An 18,758-nucleotide genomic window follows, 5' to 3' on the forward strand; every position below is an offset into this window, starting at 1 on the left:
ATATGGTTTCTTTTTGTAAATTTTTTAATTAACGTATAGTTGGCATACAATATTATATTAGTTTCAGGTGTACAACATAGTGATTCAACATTTATGTACCTTTCAATGTGATCACCATAAGTCCAATGACCATCTGCCATCGTGCAAAGTTTTTGACATTGACATATTCCCTGTGCTGTACGTTACATCATTATATTATGGGGGTGGCTTATTAGGTGAAGGTGAATAAGAAAGAATAATGTTTCTTTTTTAAGAGAGAGATATCTAATATAACATTTTCCTACCTTTTTCAGTTATACTACATTATTTAAAGCCCTGATTCTTCAGGCGTAGAAAAAACTTGGATTTTAATGTCAATCTATAGTCACATTAATTAGTTGCATAATGGAGTATATGAATTCTTGTTCTGGGTGAGCCATTTCAAACTTAGTTCTTTAATATTATTGATAATTATATCAAATGTACTAAGTTCATAATACTCTTAGAGTATAAAGAGAACTATTAGAAGACCGTTGTATTTTCCCAATAAAAGGTAATTTTGTAATTATTTCATAACTATAAGTCTGTATGCTATAACATATAGGGAACAAAAGAGTTAACATTGGAATTCTGGATAGTCAGCTAGCCTTATTCACTGGCTTGGAGACTCATTCACTCTTACATGAAAGAACTACTCTGAAGTGGTTCATGTATCAACACAATTACAGATTTCTATAGTCTATGGACTTTAGGATTATTTATAAATAATTGAAACCATTTCAGAGTTCATAAATGGTAGAGTACTAATTATCTTTTTGCTTTTATAAATATTTAAAAATATTTAATTTAATTTTATTAAATAGTTTAAAGTTCTTTAATAGATATGTATTTTTTATTAAAGCAGTATAAGAGCATTATAATACGGTAAATAAAGAATAGAAAGTAAATCATGAAAACGTTCATTTTCCCCTTCCCCAGTCCCAGGAATATCTTTCAAGACTTCTTATGTATATCCACATAATTTATTTAACTGTTCTATTACTTGAGATATCTCTTTCTCAAAAACTCCTAAACTGTTTTTAACCATTAGAACAATAATAAGCATACCCGATTTAAAAAATTAGGACTGAATATAAAAGTTTACAGTAAAAAGTATTACCTCCCTCCCCACTTCATGTACCATCTTCCTATCTCCAAGAAGAATCTACGGTTACTTTGAAGAGTAGATGTTCATAAATTTGACTATTCTTAAAATCCTGGTGTATTTTCATAGGATGTTGTCTTGGAACTTGAATTTGAAGGTATAAAGGAGAAGTTCAGCATGGTCCAAATATGGCCTGTACGTCAAGTTCGGCCTGTCACTGAGAAGCTGCCGGCTAATCATCCTTTGTTGACTGGCCAGAGAGTCCTCGATGCCCTTTTTCCGTAAGTTTGAGCTGCGTCCCACACAGTTTTCCCTCAGAATTATTATATGTGCTTATTGTTTTGCTTTTTATAGATAAAGATTTTATATGTTAATCCTATAATTAATTTTATCTAGAGAAGTAATAGTGAATTAGTTAAATATGTATATTGCCAGTATTTATTATAGAATCAAACCATTGAAGAAGACTTGTTTTTTTTCACAGTTGCGAAAAGCAAACATTACTTCTAAAACTTTCTGGGGTGGGGGACCTTTCCAGAAAAAAATCTTTGCCAAAACAATATAACTATTTTTCTTAAATTATCCTAGTATTCATAGATTGGTGTTACTTTAAACTAATGATTTCTAAAATAAACTGGGCTCTCTATATTGCCTAGCAATCTCTCTTAATTTGTAGTCTGCTCTTTGCCATTTTCTTCAAAAACCTCCTTTCTCTTTAAATCTCAGGTTTTACCATATACTGCTTTACTTTCAACAAATGACTTCATTTAATTCACAGAAGAGACTGAAGATATGATACAGTAACTCCCTCAACCTCTGATGACTAAACCCATATACATCCCACTTACCCTTCAACCTTTTATCCTTCACACCTACTCTTTGAATTGTTCTATTACTCTCTCATTCTTATTAATCAGCACCTCTTTTTTCTTTATCCAGATTAAACTGAATAGTCTATCACTTTTACAAATGTTTGCCAGTATACTAAATGTTCTTTTTCCTTTGTCTTCTGCCGCACCCACCTGGAAGAATCCCAACTATGAATCAGTTCGGTTATCTCCTTCTCCCAAGTCCACACAAGGCTGCTAAGAAAAGAAAATAATCAGTGCAAGTTGATATCTCACTACTGCATAGCAGTCCTGCATTTCCCTAATTATCATTCTCCTGCTCTCCTGTCTGAAACCTCTCCACTCTTCTCAGATATTTAACTCCACTCTTCTTTCTCCTTCATTCTCAACAACATTCATGCTAGACCCTTCATAGAGAAGTTAGAGGCCATCAGAGTTGGAACTCCTTCGGTTTCCTGCCACCCAGCTGACTTATCATACATTCCCATTCATCCCTTCTTTTCATGGAGTTCATTCCACCTCATGTCTCCTCAGAGATCATCCTCTATCGTTTATCTTACCTTTATTTCCCATCTAATGAAAAAAAATCTACCCTCTTTTCCTGTTTCTACCTTCTACTTTTCTCCTTATCTTAACAGCCATACCTCTGGAAAGAATGAATAGTCGTTTCTACTTTTCCCACTCTGATTTACCATACTACTCTGCCCTTGGCTCCACCACTCAGTTAAAACTTCTCTCATTAACATCATTGGTTACTCCCATACTGATAATTCAATAAATAAGTTTTAGTATTTTCTTAATTCCTATAACTTTGGATATTTCTTTCTACTCCTTCCTCCTTGAAACACCCTCTTTCTTTGTTCTTCCTGTTAGCTTCTATCCACAAGTTCTAATTCTCCATTGCAGGTTTCTTCTCTCTTAATTTTGATATTTCTTACAGTTTTTCCTGTTTTAAGGCCTCTTCTCTTGTCATTGTTTATCTTACCCTCTGTGGATGACTTCCTCTACTCTTTGTGACTTAAATATTCATCTGTATATAAAGACTCCTAAATCTGTTTCTTCATCCCTGATCTCTTCTGAGTTCTAGACTCATATAGAAAACACTCTGATTATACCTCTCCTTTTGAATGTCCTACGGATGCCTCAAAGTCAGTATGTTGAAAACTAAAATAATCATCTTAATCACCACTTACTTCCTTGACACTTGGTCAACGTTTTTTGTTGTTTCTCTTAACAATTGTCATTATCATCCATCCGGTGAATGCCTAATCTAAAATCTGTGACTTCTCTCAAGGATCATTCTTACGCTTTCACCTGTAATTATGGAACGAGTATTTTTTATTCTACTCCCTAAATATTTATTATGTACATCTTTCATTCCTGCTCCATAACCCTAATCTTACTCTAATTCCTGCAATAATCACATTTAATCAGACTTCCTATATCCAGTCTTGCCTTCTTTCTAAATGATTGTTCATTATACATAGTGATTCATCTAAAACACATATCTGATTCTGCCCTGTATTGCTTGAAACCCTTAAGTGCTCTTCATTGCTGTTAAAACAAATACACACTCCTTAACTCCTTACAAAGCCACCCATATCTGGCCCTTGCCACTTGACTACCCAACTACTTCCTTATACACTCACTATCTTTCAGGCATACTGAAGGATTGTTAATTTCTCAAGCAATGCTCCCCCTTGCCCCTGGACCTCTGGCCATGCTGTCTCCTCTGCTTGGAATGTTATTTCCCTTTATCTGCTAATTTCTATTTCCTTTTAGGTCTAAGCTTCTTTCAGGAAGAATTTCCTAACCCCACTCCATTCCAGTGTCAGACTTGCATTCCTTCCTGTGTACTCCAATACCTTGGATGCTTTCTATGATAGTACTTTTCACACTGACCTGTTAAACTTCCAAACTGGTGCATACCTAGTCCCACCTCCCCTCTCCAGGTTAATAGTGATTTGAAGAGATACACAAAGCCATAGGATGAATGGACATGCCTTCTGAATTTATCAGAGTCACTGAAAGGTTTGGAGAAGAAAAGATTTTAATGCATATTAGTTTTATATTGAAAAATCTGTTATTAGGGATGCAATACTTCAGTGAATTTTTATGATAAAACACAATATTACAAAGAAATTTCCCTTTGTGTTACATTTCTTTTCTCCTGCCCAGACCCTCTCACCCCACACAGACATACCACAACATTCACTTTCCTCTGCCATTAAGATTATTTTACACTCCACTGCCACTTTTTAGGGAAAGTTTGAAAGTGGCTGCTAAGTAGTACTGTAATCACCAACTGACTGCAGTTTACCCCACTGGAATGTGAGCTCTGTGAGTACAGAAACATGGTTATCTTATTTATTGTTGTCTTTCCGACATCTCCAAGCACATTTCCCCCCCCAGGGGAAAGTACCCAGGAAATACTTTGTGAATAGTTGTTGGGTGGATATAAGGATATTGCCTTAACACCTTACCCAAAGTCTTTGTTCATTACCCTTTATAGTAAGATGTGAATTTAAGGTCTTATTTTTTGCCTCAGGAGATAACTTTTAAAAGTCATTTATATTTTTACTTTACCTTTAATTCCTACATTATCCTTTCATTAACTAATTTAGATAAGCATTCGGAATATCAGTACTATTTTGTTTCTTGTTATTTTTGCATCTCTTTTCCTAAGGTACCTCTTGGAATATACTTTGACTTTTCAGCTATTAAAGGTGCTAGAAATGATTAATTATAAAGAACATAACACTAGTATAGGTACAAACGAGGGGAGCAATTATATATCTGTATCTGTATATCTATATTTGTAAGTTTATGTATAGATACAGATGAAAATATTTCAGAGTGCTTTCTTTAACTTATATTTCTGTGTAACTTACCTACTTTTTAGTTATTAGCAAGTAAAGTAATTCACATTTGTTTTCTTTCTTTAGATGTGTACAGGGAGGAACTACTGCAATCCCTGGGGCTTTTGGATGTGGAAAGACGGTGATATCACAGTCTCTATCCAAGTATTCCAATAGTGATGTAATCATCTATGTAGGATGTGGTGAAAGAGGAAATGAGATGTCTGAAGTCCTTCGTGATTTCCCAGAGGTCTGTATTTACAAAGCTTCAAATAACATTCTAGAGAAAATACCACTATTCAACTTTCATTGGCAATTAATAAAGCTTTGTGTTGGATCTGGAGCAATGCTCTCATTTGTCAAAGATCTTTTAAAGAATTTTCTAATTATATTTGCAATTCAATTTGTATATTCAAGGAAAGGAATTTGAATTTTTTGGTCAGACACTTGAAAATTTCTTTTTGTAGTCTGCTGGTTTTCAGTTTTTGGTAGAAAGATAAAATAGTCAATAGGTGTGAACTTGACATAGGTTTTATACAATCTACTAGTTACTGTAGTAATGTTGCTTTTTCCAAAAATTAATGGAGATCACTTATGAAATGGAGATAATGGCTATCTTTGTTACAGCGCAGTGGGACAGGGAGAAGAGATTGGAGGGATGGAGAATATTACCTTGGGAACACTGATTAGAAGAGAGATTAAATATATACTTACAAGTGGAAAAAAAAAGAGACAAATGTTCTATTCAGAAATTAGATAATCACTAATAGATTGTTTGTCTCTAGCTCACTATGGAAGTTGATGGTAAGGTAGAGTCAATTATGAAGAGGACAGCTTTGGTAGCCAATACCTCCAACATGCCTGTGGCTGCCAGAGAAGCCTCCATTTATACTGGTGAGTATATGAATTGGAATAAAAGCAGTTAACATCTGTTCTTAAGCTGAAAACTAGCACCAAACTTTTTCTTTTCCTAAGAATTTTTCTTTAATTCTAAAATACCTCCATACCTACAACCATATCCTTTGTTTTTAAAAAATATTTTACTTATTATATCTTGAGAATATATCAGTATAAGATATTTATAGAGTTGCCCCAGTCTTTTTAATGACTATAAAATGAATATCTTCGACTACTGCGTTTTTTTCCCCTTATACTTTTTACCATTGACCTATCTCTGAATATACCTGTATCTCTATAACCTGAATTATCAGCTTTGAATTAGTATATTTTGACTGCTGGATATGAAAGATAAGAATATCATTATGTTTATATATTACCTTCCATTGTGCTCTCACTTTTATCCCAGCTTTTAGTACTTTTATTTCTATATTTCCAGGACTTATAATACATTCTGATCCATAACCATAAACTCAGTATTTGTTTTAGTCTTAGACCTATAGTAAAATGAAATCAGCGCTCACTGGCAGTCCTTTGGCTACAATTTCTCCATTTGTTTTGTGATTGTCTAAAATATTTGGAAGTTTCTTCAAGAAAGTCTTATGGAAACTATATTCCTTGAATTCTTGTTTTTTTATTGGTTTGATTTTTTTTCTACTGCCTTTAAATTTTAACAATAGTTTGGCTGAGTATAAAATTTTTGGATCATATTTCTTTCCTTGCATCTTATTCTGGCATTGAATGCTGATGAGAGATCTGATGCTGATCTGCTTTTTTCCCTTTAATAGGTGATTTTTCTTTTTGCCCCAAGGGATTTCTCTTTGACTTTGGAAGCTCATAACTTTATTAGGATGTATTACAGTATTGGTAGTTTTGATGATTTTTTCCTGCGACAGTATACCCTTTCAATCTATGAGAATGCTTTTATTTTGGAAAATTTTTGAGAATTGTTTCTGAAACTTTTCCTCTTCCATTATGGTTATCTTCTTCAAGCTAGACATACTGAATCTCCTTTATCTGTTTTCATATTTATCATTTTCTCTCTAATCTTTTTTATTTAGCCTTTTGTCCATATGTTCACAAGATAATGGTGTTTATTTTTTTGTGTTGCTTCTAATAAAACCTTCAATTTCTTCCAGCTCTTTCTTGAATTCTGCTGGCTCATGAAACATCTTTTCTGATCTTACCATATGTTCCTTGAGGTTTTACTTTGGTAGGATGCATTATGTGGTAGGATTTTCTTTTATTAATTAATTGTGGTCATAGTTTTCATCTGTTCCTTGGCAGGTTGTTTGACCACCATTATAGTCTACTCTTCTACTTTCTTGTTTTGTTTTTTTTTTCTTTTTGTTGGTTCTTATATTGGTGTTTATTATTACTGTTACTACTCTTTCCAGGAGTTGGGTGGGGGTGACTGTTACTATGGTCCAGGGTAGCAGGAATTCCTCATGATAATCTGCGAAGTTTGTTATGGCATGGAATTGTGTAAGTTATTTTACTCTTTTCCTTTTTTACTCTGTTCCTATTTCATGCCAATAAAAATTTGCAGCTGCAAGGCCACTTACAATGATTTCTTTGTCTTCCACCCTGCCTCGCCAACTTTTTACTTACTGAAAAAGAGGAGTTTGCTACCTGCATTTTATTTGTCCCAATCTCCCTGCTTCTCCTTGATGCCATACTGGGTCCAAGGAACTTCTAGCACTAGCCCTATACTCCTTTTGCAGTGTCCCAAATAAACGATCCTTGGTTTTGCCCCTGAGGAGGTATCTCCTAGTTTGCAGAAGCTTAATCTGAGATGTTCATGTAGCCTCAGGTGAAGTCTTGGTGCATTCCCACACCATTGTTTGATTTTTACCTCATTTAGGTGGCTTTGCTCATTATTTTGTTGTAGAGCTAAATATGACCCTAATTTTTGATGATAGAGTTTGTGTTTCAGTATTTCTTGTTCTCTTTGTTTGGTGGTTACTTTGATGACAAGAAGAAGAAAGTGACATGTTCATCTACTATTTTAAGACAGAAAGTCTACCTACTTCTTTTAAATGGCTATACAGTATCACTTTGTATGGATATGTGAGAATCTATTTAACCAGTTTCCTTTTAGTGGACCCATAGATTATTGGTAGTTGTTTTTTTTTTTGATGTCACAAACTTTGCATTACTAAAACATTCTTGTGCATATTTTTTACACTGTTTCTTTGCATGTTTTGTGTGCACATTTCTCTGTACATTTTTGTAAGTTCTTAGAAGCAAAATTGCTAAAAATACAACTATTAATACAGATTTTAGATTATGATAGCCCTTCAAAAGGAATAACAGTGAGAGTTCTTTTTTTTCACATCTTCACTAATGCTAGTTTTTTCAGCACTTTTTATGATAATTATCAAACATACAAAAGTTGAAGGAATGTTACAGTGAACACTCATGTACCCAGTACCTAGATTTGACAATTAATATATTAATATTCCTGCTTTATTAAGTGCCTATGTAGTCTGTTCTTAACAGTGAGCTATTATCTTTCCTGTGCATATTAATCACTTGAAAACTACCTTCTCTCTGTTTTCCTTTGAATAGTAGTTGTTTTTCATTCTGATTTATAAAAGCTCTTTGAAATTAGTCTTTTATCTGTCCCAAGTTGCACGTTTTCCCAGTTTGCTCATCTTTTGATTTTGTCTGAGGTTTTATTTTTTTCCCCTGGTAAGGCACTGATACCTTTAGATCTTATGAAAAAGGTCTGTGAAACTTCTTTGAGGTTTACTCATTGTATCTGTCTCTTCTACCAAGTTTTTCTAATATAAACACACAAGTATTAGTGAATGTCATCATAGAAACTTGAAACATAGCCATGCTTGTGTAAGAGAGGATCTGATTTTATTATCAGGTTGAAATATATAAGAATTATTGTGTTTTTAAAGCCTTAATAATGATAGGTAATATATTTTTAAAGACTTTGTTCACACCCTTTTCTGGAAGCCTCAGAAATCAATATTTTTTATTCTGAAAGATGTACTATGATAAATAGTTAAGTGATGAATTTTCCAGCAACTATTTTGTTTTACTTAATATAAGCCTCTGGTTTTTTTTTTACTGGTAAAATAAAGGAATTAGGGCCATAGATTTTGGGACTCTTATAATCTAGCAACAGCCATACATTTCTAATGTCTTAGAGTAGCATAGTTCTTTGTACTTTCCAGAGGATATTTATATGTATCATTTAATCTGATGTGTACAGGTAGATAGCAGAAGTTTTTCCGTTTTAACAGATTAGAAAACCACATTGGAAAATGAAGTTACTTCGCTAAGGTTAATGACAGAATAGAAACTAGAACCCAGGACTTCTTTCTGTATATTAGGTTCTTCTAAGTAGTTTACTATATGTGACTTTACAAGACAGGATCTAATCTGCATAGCAGAATGATCTGGATAATTTAAGATATTACTCATGTTAATAACATGTTACTTTTGAAAAATAACCAAATAAGCTAATTAGTTAATGGTATTTTGGTATGTATGTATATGAAACATAGAAAAAACACTATATTGGAATTTAATTTCAGACTTAAGTATAGTAATAGGAAAAAGAATAGGAGGAAAAAGCCTTTCCTACTTTTTAAAATGTGTATTATATTAAGGTAGAGTAGGCTGTGACCACAAATAAATCCCAGTATAATTGCTCAATATAATAGATGTTTATTTCAGGGGCTTAGGGTAATCTTTACTCTGTCATTCTGGGCTGGGACCCAGGCTGAAAAGAGATCTTTCATTTCAGCACATGCCTTCCAGATTTCCTGGGAGCTCTCTCCCTCTCAGTAAGCTAAAAGAAAGAAAGAAAGAATGGAAGGGTTTGTGGCTTGCCTGGCGATGGGACGTATTACTTTGAATTATATTCCATTGGCTGGAGGTCAGTTACACAGCCACACCTAAATGCAAAGGAGAATAGAAAATATAATTCAACTATGTGCCAACTGAAGAACTGATTTTGGTGAACAGCTAGCAGTCTATCTCATGTACATACTGCTTTAAAATTTTCCTAAGGGTAAAAAGTCAGAATTATACCTTGTACGATTATAACTTGTAATATTTTTCCCAATTTAGGAATTACACTGTCAGAATATTTCCGTGACATGGGCTATAATGTTAGTATGATGGCTGACTCAACCTCTAGATGGGCTGAGGCCCTGAGAGAAATCTCTGGTCGCTTAGCTGAAATGCCTGCAGGTAAGTCTTTGAATCACTCATTATGTAAGCAAAACTGATAGGATTTGGGGGGCTGCCCTAGAATCTCTCTTTGTAAATTTCTTTTCATTTTTCAGATAGTGGATATCCTGCATATCTTGGTGCCCGTCTGGCCTCTTTCTATGAGCGAGCAGGCAGGGTGAAATGTCTTGGAAATCCCGAAAGAGAAGGGAGTGTCAGCATTGTAGGAGCGTAAGCACCTAAACCGTTTACTTTTTAAAGGAAAAAAGGGCCATTTATTTTAAAGAGAAAATATTTAGCCCCCTTTGAGGGCAGCGATTCTTAATCAAGTTTGCACTCCAGAGTCACCCAAGGAGCTCTTAGGTCATATCTACATGTTTTCTTCTATAAATGTGACTTGACTGATTTATTACATTTAAGTCACAATATACTAGGAATAACTTACAAAATTATAGACACATTAAGGTAAGATTATTTCATGATAAAAAAATGTGCAGATATCTGAGCTTCATCTATTTGATTAGAATAATGAAACTGGTTATAATAAACAATCTGTCTCATTTCTCTTATAGAAAGTATTTGATAGTTATCATTCTTATTTGCAATTTAATACTGGTTTCTAGTTAAGTTTTTATGTAAGATTTTCCTTCAAAGGTCGTTTCTAAAGTTATTTATAATAAAAAGTTGTTAATATCAAAATTGACTTTTAGATACAAGTTATTTTTCATAAGCATTTCTAATGACTTTTTTCTTTTAAATTTAGAGTTTCTCCACCTGGTGGTGATTTTTCTGACCCAGTTACATCTGCTACTCTTGGTATTGTTCAGGTATATCTTTTCTAGTGTAGTCAACTGCCCAGCTCACCACCACCTCCCCTCCCGCATGGGCTATTCTGATGTTCTGCAAATCATCATGAAGTATTTAATTTAGTCGCTATAAAGAGTAGGCAATGGTAAAGTCTGTTTTAGTATTTTCAGAGCAGTCTTATCACTGAGAACCTTTAAGCTGTCTGTTCTTTGTTAGCTCTTTTCCTATGGTTTACAATAAAAAATATCTATAAGTGGAAAATACATCCAAACCCTAGGTAGAGAATATATCTGCATAATGGCAAAACCCAGAAGTTTTTTTCTCCTCATGGTGTAGTCCAAGGCAGATGATCCTATCAGAAGGCAGCTCTTTTCCAGTCAGTAGTAATTCAGAGACCAGGGCTTCTTCCATTTTGTGGCTCTACTATCTCCTATCCTAGTAGTCTTCTGCGTCTGGCTGTCACATGAGGAAACTGGAGAAGGCACACCCACTTTCTGAACCTTCGGCTCAAAAGTGGTTGCTCCACCCATTCTGTTAGCCAAGCACAGTGAAAGCCAAGCTGGAAAATATAGTGTCTGTCCAGGCACCTGCTTCTCAGTGACAAAGCTTGAATTTTAGTGGAAGCTAGCTAACTTGGCCATTAAAAGAAACCCAAATAAAAGAAGCATGCAAATAGGGCTGTAGTAAAAAAAAAAAAAGTTGATATGTTCATAAGTATATGTATTATTCATCTGGGATAAAATAGAATATTTCTTGTGTTTTCATCAGTATCATATTAAAGGAAATGGCAGAGGCTAAATTTACAGCTCTCAAGGTCTTTGACCTTTGCTAAAATTTTGAGTTGTAAATTGCAAGTAAAGGGGGAGCAAAGTTAGGGATGCATAAAATATATGTGAACGTTTGGCCTCAGAAAAATAACTTGTTAGATCTTATTGGGTTGTCATTTCATGATGGAGAATTGAATTTAATCAGAACATTTAGAGGTTTTTAATCAAAGTACAGTGTCTATTGTATCTTACTAGGCATTTTCTGGTTCATTTGTTTATATGGTACCATAATAAACTTCAAAACAGTTAATTTTTCTTTCTGCTATCTGATTTGACACACTATTAAGGAAATTCAAGTAAATTTTGCATTTGATTATAGATACTACCCATCCTGAAACTTGAAAGGAATGTATTTTTTAATTGTAAGTTTTATTCTATTTCAGTTATACTTGGTATATACTAAAAAGATATATAATTTGACCAAAAATTGCATATTTAGAACAAATATACATCAGTACTTTTTTAAAACTTCTTATTTTTTAAGACAAATTTCTTTTGTTTTGAAATCAGGTATTCTGGGGCTTAGATAAGAAACTAGCCCAACGTAAGCATTTCCCCTCTGTTAATTGGCTAATCAGCTACAGCAAGTATATGCGTGCCTTGGATGAGTACTATGACAAACACTTCACAGAATTTGTTCCTCTGAGGACCAAGGCTAAGGAGATTCTGCAGGAAGAGGAAGACCTGGCAGAAATTGTGCAGCTTGTGGGAAAGGTGAGTCATAAAATCCCATGGAGGACAGATCTGTGAGTTACACTTGGATATGCAAAATCCGCCTAACAAAATATTTTTAAACTAATAGAATTTTAGATTATTCCTTTATCCAGAAGATATTTGAGGGACCTACTTTTATTATGGAAGGTAGAACAATGATTATTTTGATTTTCTATTGCTAAGTAACAAACTACTCTGACTGACACTTACTGGCTTAAACAGGGTTTTATTGTTCATGGTTTGGGGTTGATGGGCTCAGTTTGGCATTCTTATTTGGTGATCCACATGCAATTACAGTTATACAGTGGCCGAAGCTGAAGTCATCTGAAAATTCCTTCCCTCATGTGTCTAATGCCTGGGATGGAATGGCTAGAACAGCTAAGGATTGGCTGGGCATTTCTCTCTCTATGTGATATGTTCACATGGCAGTTCAGGGCTCTCAAAGTGAGTACTAAAAAAAGAAAGGAAGTGGAAACCACCAGCTTCTTAAACCTGGGCCCCCAAATGAGTATAATATGACTTCTGTCTTATTGTTTTAATCAAAGAATCCACCACAGAGTTTGCCCAGATTCAAGGGGAGGGGTTTTCACTTAAAATTGGTCAGTTAAAAGAAATAACTAAATTGTTAGGGCCTTTATATTCTTTTCAATTATTTATAGTACTAAGCGTGGTCCTGGTTTCATTAGATGAGAAAGAAACATTTGATTTACTTTTATTTCTTGAAATAGAATATACCTGTCACCAACCAAATTAGAGATGGTAGAGTTAGGATCTATTAACATACATTTTTTCAGGAGCACTAGTGTTAAGAAGGATTGGATTTGGTTGTAGTTCCTCTAATAATTAGCTATGTGACCTTAAACAAGTGGACTTACATGTCTATGTCTTGATGTTTCAAAGGAAGATAGTGTGATTAAATTTGGCCAAATTAAATTCTATAATTGAATGACTTCTCAGATAGTGTGCAGTGCTAGTCAGGACTCTGAGAATTTGCTATCTAGTTCTCTTTTTTTATACCTTGTAAAGTCACTTCCCAATTTTTTCCAAAAAAGGATAATATTAGTAGATAGCTAGCATGTGTTAAAGACTCATTTATAAATGAGTATTGTAACCCTATAAGATGAACAAGAAACAGAAGACATTCAAAACCAGACAAAGGCAATATAAGAAAAAATTACAGGCTCATTTTGTTTATGAATGTAGGTATTAAATTTTAAATTAAGCTTACTAGATCCAGCAGGGCACTAAAAATAACAACATGATATATTATGAGGAAATAAAGTTTATCTCAAGAATACAAAATGATTCAACCCAGAAAATCTACTGTTGTAAGTCACCAATATAATTAATGAAATGAAAAAAAGACAACTCAACCAATGAAGAAATACTGAATAAATATTTGAAGTTCATTATTTATGATCTTTAGAAATCTCTTAGCAAACATGGAATAGAAGAGAACATCCTTAATTTGTTAAAAGTAACATACTAAAACCTTGGGAAAACATTTGAATGAAAATATTTTCAGTGCATTCCGTTTAAAAATCAAGATTAAGACAAGAATACCTACTATTATTACTTGTGTTTAATAAAATACCAGAGATTCTAATCAATAATGTTAGAAAAGAAAAAATAAAAGCTGTAAACAAAGATTAAAATGTCATTGTTTATAGATAAATATGCTCATGTAACTAGAAAAATAACAATTAACAGAGAAACAATTAGAACTAACAAGAGTTTGGTGAGGGTTTTAGAGTCAAGATAAACATTAAAAAAATTGACTTTCTATTTGCAATAAATTAGAAAACAAAACTGAAAATAAGATGTCCACAACAGCAACAGAAACTAGAATATAAGAATTAACCAAAAATACATATTTCTTCTATAGGAAACATTTTAAAACTAGTAAACGAAGCAAGATAAGAAAACAAAGAGAAACAGTCCATGTTCCTGGATGGACTTACTAGAAAGATACAACTTCTCTTTAATCTATAAATTCGATGTCATGTCAATCAAATTTCCCATTGAATCTTCTGAGCAAAGCAGTAATCGTTCCAAAATTTATTTGTTATCATAAAGATTCACAACCTTAAAAAAAGAATAGTAAAGAGGGAGCTTTTCCTCTACGGGATATAAATATAAAACTATAATATGGTATTGGTGAAATAACAGACAAGTAGATCAGTGAAACAGAATACAGACACATTCATGTATATATGGACATAAAGATGGCACCACAATTCAAGTGAGAGATGGCTAGATTGTTTCAATAATGAGGGAAAACTATTTATTATTTGGAGAATAGTTTCCCTGGTCCTAAACAAGTTTCTTTAAATGACACTCTAGCCTATCTATAGATCTTTAAGTTATCATTGGCTCATGGTTAATCTTATCAGTGAAATAAAGTGTTTCTTTTTTATATGAAGTAAGTAAGTAAATAAATAAATAAGAATCGCTTCCTAATTCTACATCCAAAGTTAGAGTCCAGATAGATTAGCAATTTAAGTTTGAAAGATAAGACTTTCAAGTTAATAGAAAACAGATCATAAGAGAATATCTTTGTGATCTAGGGTTGAAAAACTTCTTAAATAAACTCCCATATGCAGAAACAATAAAACAAAAATTTGTTTTGATTTCATAAAAAGTAAGGATTTTTTGTTTAAAAAAGACACACCATGGATAAAGCTAGCAAACAAGTGACTGACTGAGAGAGGGAGCTTACAACATCTAAAATTGACGGACTAATAATGTTTAAAATGTACAAAGAACTGGAAGTTAACAAGAAGACCAGAACTGCAACAGAAATATGGGCAAAGGAAAGAGTAGAGAGATTATGGAAGAGAAGACACAAAAGATTAACACGCCTCTGGAGAAAAGCTTGAACAGCAGTGAGATATCATGTTACACTGGTTAGAACAGCAAATATGAGAAAGCTGGATAGTGCCAAGTGTTATGGAGATAGAGGAACTGGTGTACTCTTGGTGGGAGTGTCATCTGGTGTTGGCTTTGTAGAGAGCAGTCTGACGGTACTTGCTTGTATATCTTGTGACCTAACTGTTCTGCTTGTTGATATATATTTCAAAAGAAATTCTCATACAGGTCCTTAAATGGATGTGTTTGTACTGGCAGGGAGTTAGAGGAAATCGTTAAGTGCCCTTTACAGGGAGTGAAAATGAAAGGTAAAAACAGGGAAGTTAAATACCATGGAAAACAAACTATGCAAGAGCTGGAAGCAGCAGTCTATGTGACACACAGCAACAAGGATAGATCTTAAAAACAAAGTGTCAAAAACACAAGTAAGACTGCTCTACATAACTTTAAATGCTAATATAAAATAAAAATCAAATTTTACATGAATTTATGCAAATGAAAGGATAAACATAAAACATTTTACTATTTACATGTGGTCACATAGGGGTTAGGAATAAAAGGGGTTAAAAAGGAAGAAGAAAAGAAACCACCAAAGACCTGATCTTAACTCCTAAGGAGCTCAATGCACTTAGATAACACAAGACTGCAGTTAACTCACTGGGTCTGTCACGTTCCCACAGATCTCAACAGATCTTTACTTGTTGGGCTGATAGAGTGATTGCAAAAGTTAAAGCTTTTGAGGTAGTGATATTTAAAGAGTGAAACTGTGACAGCAATACCAATAAAATAGCACTCAGATGTAGTTAAGTACATGCTTACTTTGCATTTACATTGTTCTAAATACCATGTAATATTAAATCTAAAAAATTAACTTTGTGGGCAGTATAGATTTTTGTGAAACTTAAAACTGAGAATTCCGATAATTAAGATAGCAAGCTAATATATGAAGAAGAAAGTATTGCCAAAAAAGAACATTTTTTGTACATACTTGTTCCTGCCTGCACTTAATTCGCAATAGTTAAGAGGTTAAAGCAACCCAAATGCTCTTCAGCCAGTGACTGGATAAACAAAACATCACACACACACACACACACACACACACACACACACACACACCACCACCCCCCCAGTGGAATATTCTTCAGCCATAAAAAGGAAGGAAAATTCAAATACATGTTACAACGTGGATGAACCTTGAGGACATTTCATTAAGTGAAGTGTGTCGACATAAGAGACGCCCAAACCTGTAGAGAATTTTTATAAGATATTATTTGAGCCAAGCTGATGACAGTGCTGGGAAGCAAGATCTCAAATGCTTTAGAGAAGGACAATTTTGCAGTTTCTTTTATCCCTTTCTTTTATACCTTTAAGGAAAGAAAGGAAGATTACTTGAGGGTGAGAGATAAAGGATAGTTAACATGGTTGTGTGCTCCCTTGAGGGTAGTTAGCCTTGAAGGGGTCTAAAAAAGGATTAATACTATCATTTCAAAAGTGTGTTAACCTAGGTGCACCAAAACAATGGACAGAGCTTGCTTAAACCTTTTATTAAAGAAGTTATATGCCTGGGGCGTGACTACCCACCATGACCTGTTCAGTTAAGAATCTATGATCAGATCGCCCTGTGAAATTACTTTCTGTCATTGAACTTGCATATATTCCCCTCTTCCACAAATATTTGTCACAAAAAAACAAATACCATATGATTCCAGTTATATAAGGTATCTAAAGTAGTGAAATTTATAGAAACAAGAAAGTAGAATGGTGGTCACCAGAGGCTGCGGGGAGGAAGAAAAAGAGAATTGTTGTTTAATGGGTATAGAGTTTCAGATATGCAAGAAGAAGTTATGAAAATCACCTTTTTAGAACAATGTGAATATAGTGTACATTACTGAACTACACTTAAAAGTGGTTAAGATGATAAATTTTAGTTGTTTTTTTTACCACAATAGAAAAGACCATCAAAAAGCAGTTATGAAGTGAATTTATTAATAATAAGTAATGGCATATGATTATATAGTTTCTGCTTGCTCATTGATTTTAACCTCGTCCCACATTATGGAAGTAGATTTCTAAAATTACATATATTTTTTCTTCTAGGCTTCTCTAGCAGAAACAGATAAAATCACTCTGGAGGTAGCCAAACTTATCAAAGATGATTTCCTACAACAAAATGGATATACTCCTTATGACAGGTGAACCTTTCCTTCCACTTTTTATTTGAGGATTTTCTGTCGCGTTTTTTTATTCATTGCAAATTTATTATGCATTAGGAAACAACTTAAAAACCAACAACATAATAAAAAGATGTTATTTTTGTTCATAGCAGAACAGATTATATATATATATATATATATATATATATATATATTTGATATATTTAGTTGCTACATAGTCTTTTATAAAAGTTGGGAATATTTTTCTGTCAACACCTTTATTACATTTATAAATATAAGATTTACACAGTATTCCATCAAAAAAAAATTAAAACTTCTTACAAATATCCACACATATTTCATACCTATAAAATTTTCAAAGGAGTGCTCTGTGAAAGGTAGGTCCCAGTTAATGGTTCATTTACTGGTGCAGCAAAATACATATAAATTTGTAAAGTTTTCTTTGTCCATAAAACATCTTGAAAATTTAGCAAGATACTTATTGTGAAGCTGAGCTTCCTAAACCATCATATTTTAGAAAGAAATTTGATGTGTGTATTCCATGAGATTCAGAAGTCAGATGAACAGAAATAAAGATCTATTGAAAACAAATGCATACTACAGAGAGCAGTTAAGGCAGGAGTGTGACGGATGAGAAAAGTTGAGAAGTAGGACACAGGAGATGTGAGAAGGAACAAATAGTAATAATGTATTATATGAGTCTGAACTTGGATATAAACTCCACTGGTATCCAGTTACTAACTCTCATCCTCTTAGGACTGTTTACATTGTTGAAAACTTTCTTAGAAGCACCTTCCAATTTGTTTGTTGCCACCAGAATGCTTGATGTGTGTGTTCTGTAAAATCACCTTGGATCTGACCAAGACACTAGGTCCAAAAATCTGAATTGCTAGTTTTTCATGATATAAATTTATAAAAAATTTTCTTTCACTGGTAAAGGTTATCACTGATCAATATTATTAATATCTAGAAGTATATATGCTGAATTTCATTCTAGCCAAGAATATTAAGTAGAGACAAGGAAAGGAGAATAAGACTAGGGTGTTTGTTTGTTTGTTTGTTTGTTTGTTTGTTTGTTTGTACCTTTGAACAAAGGAAATAGAGTCCCTATTACTGAGTGATTCCTGGAGCAGCCATTTACCAACACCTATGGGCTAAGTGAGCACTTCTCAGAGAAACAGGAAGAAAGAAAATAAGAAGTTTATAGTTCACTGCACTGATTCCCAGGCTCTTTAAAGGAAGAGAGCTCCCAGATGCTGCTGTCTTACAACAGTGGCTCACTGTCCTCATCACTGCCCTGTTAGTCAGGTTGTCACTTGATGCAGTTGCTGTGTTTTTGAATTCCACTGCCTTTACTCTGTTCAGGGATGAATAAGGCAACCAGAAAAGATATAAGAACTATACATGACCCAGACAAAAATGGCGGGCCTGGGACGACAGCTCCCCGG

At 33.7% G+C, this 18,758-nt stretch overlaps 1 protein-coding gene across 8 annotated transcripts in view; it reads left to right on the top strand.

The window, feature by feature from the left end:
* Window positions 1–18,758, top strand: part of ATP6V1A (ATPase H+ transporting V1 subunit A) — a 52,361-nt gene that overhangs the window by 26,648 nt on the left and 6,955 nt on the right. For all 8 annotated transcript variants that reach the window (XM_039843041.1, XM_039843035.1, XM_039843039.1 and 5 more), the window contains 8 exons: window positions 1,253–1,404; window positions 4,917–5,079; window positions 5,615–5,723; window positions 9,819–9,941; window positions 10,037–10,151; window positions 10,684–10,747; window positions 12,065–12,268; window positions 17,234–17,328. In XM_039843041.1, the coding sequence (XP_039698975.1) occupies window positions 1,253–1,404; window positions 4,917–5,079; window positions 5,615–5,723; window positions 9,819–9,941; window positions 10,037–10,151; window positions 10,684–10,747; window positions 12,065–12,268; window positions 17,234–17,328 (1,025 nt within the window). The remainder of the gene's footprint in view (window positions 1–1,252; window positions 1,405–4,916; window positions 5,080–5,614; window positions 5,724–9,818; window positions 9,942–10,036; window positions 10,152–10,683; window positions 10,748–12,064; window positions 12,269–17,233; window positions 17,329–18,758) is intronic.

This window comes from Pteropus medius, unplaced genomic scaffold (genome assembly GCF_902729225.1).
Source record: "Pteropus medius unplaced genomic scaffold, Ma_sr-lr_union100, whole genome shotgun sequence".
NCBI classification, from domain to species: Eukaryota; Metazoa; Chordata; class Mammalia; order Chiroptera; family Pteropodidae; genus Pteropus; species Pteropus medius.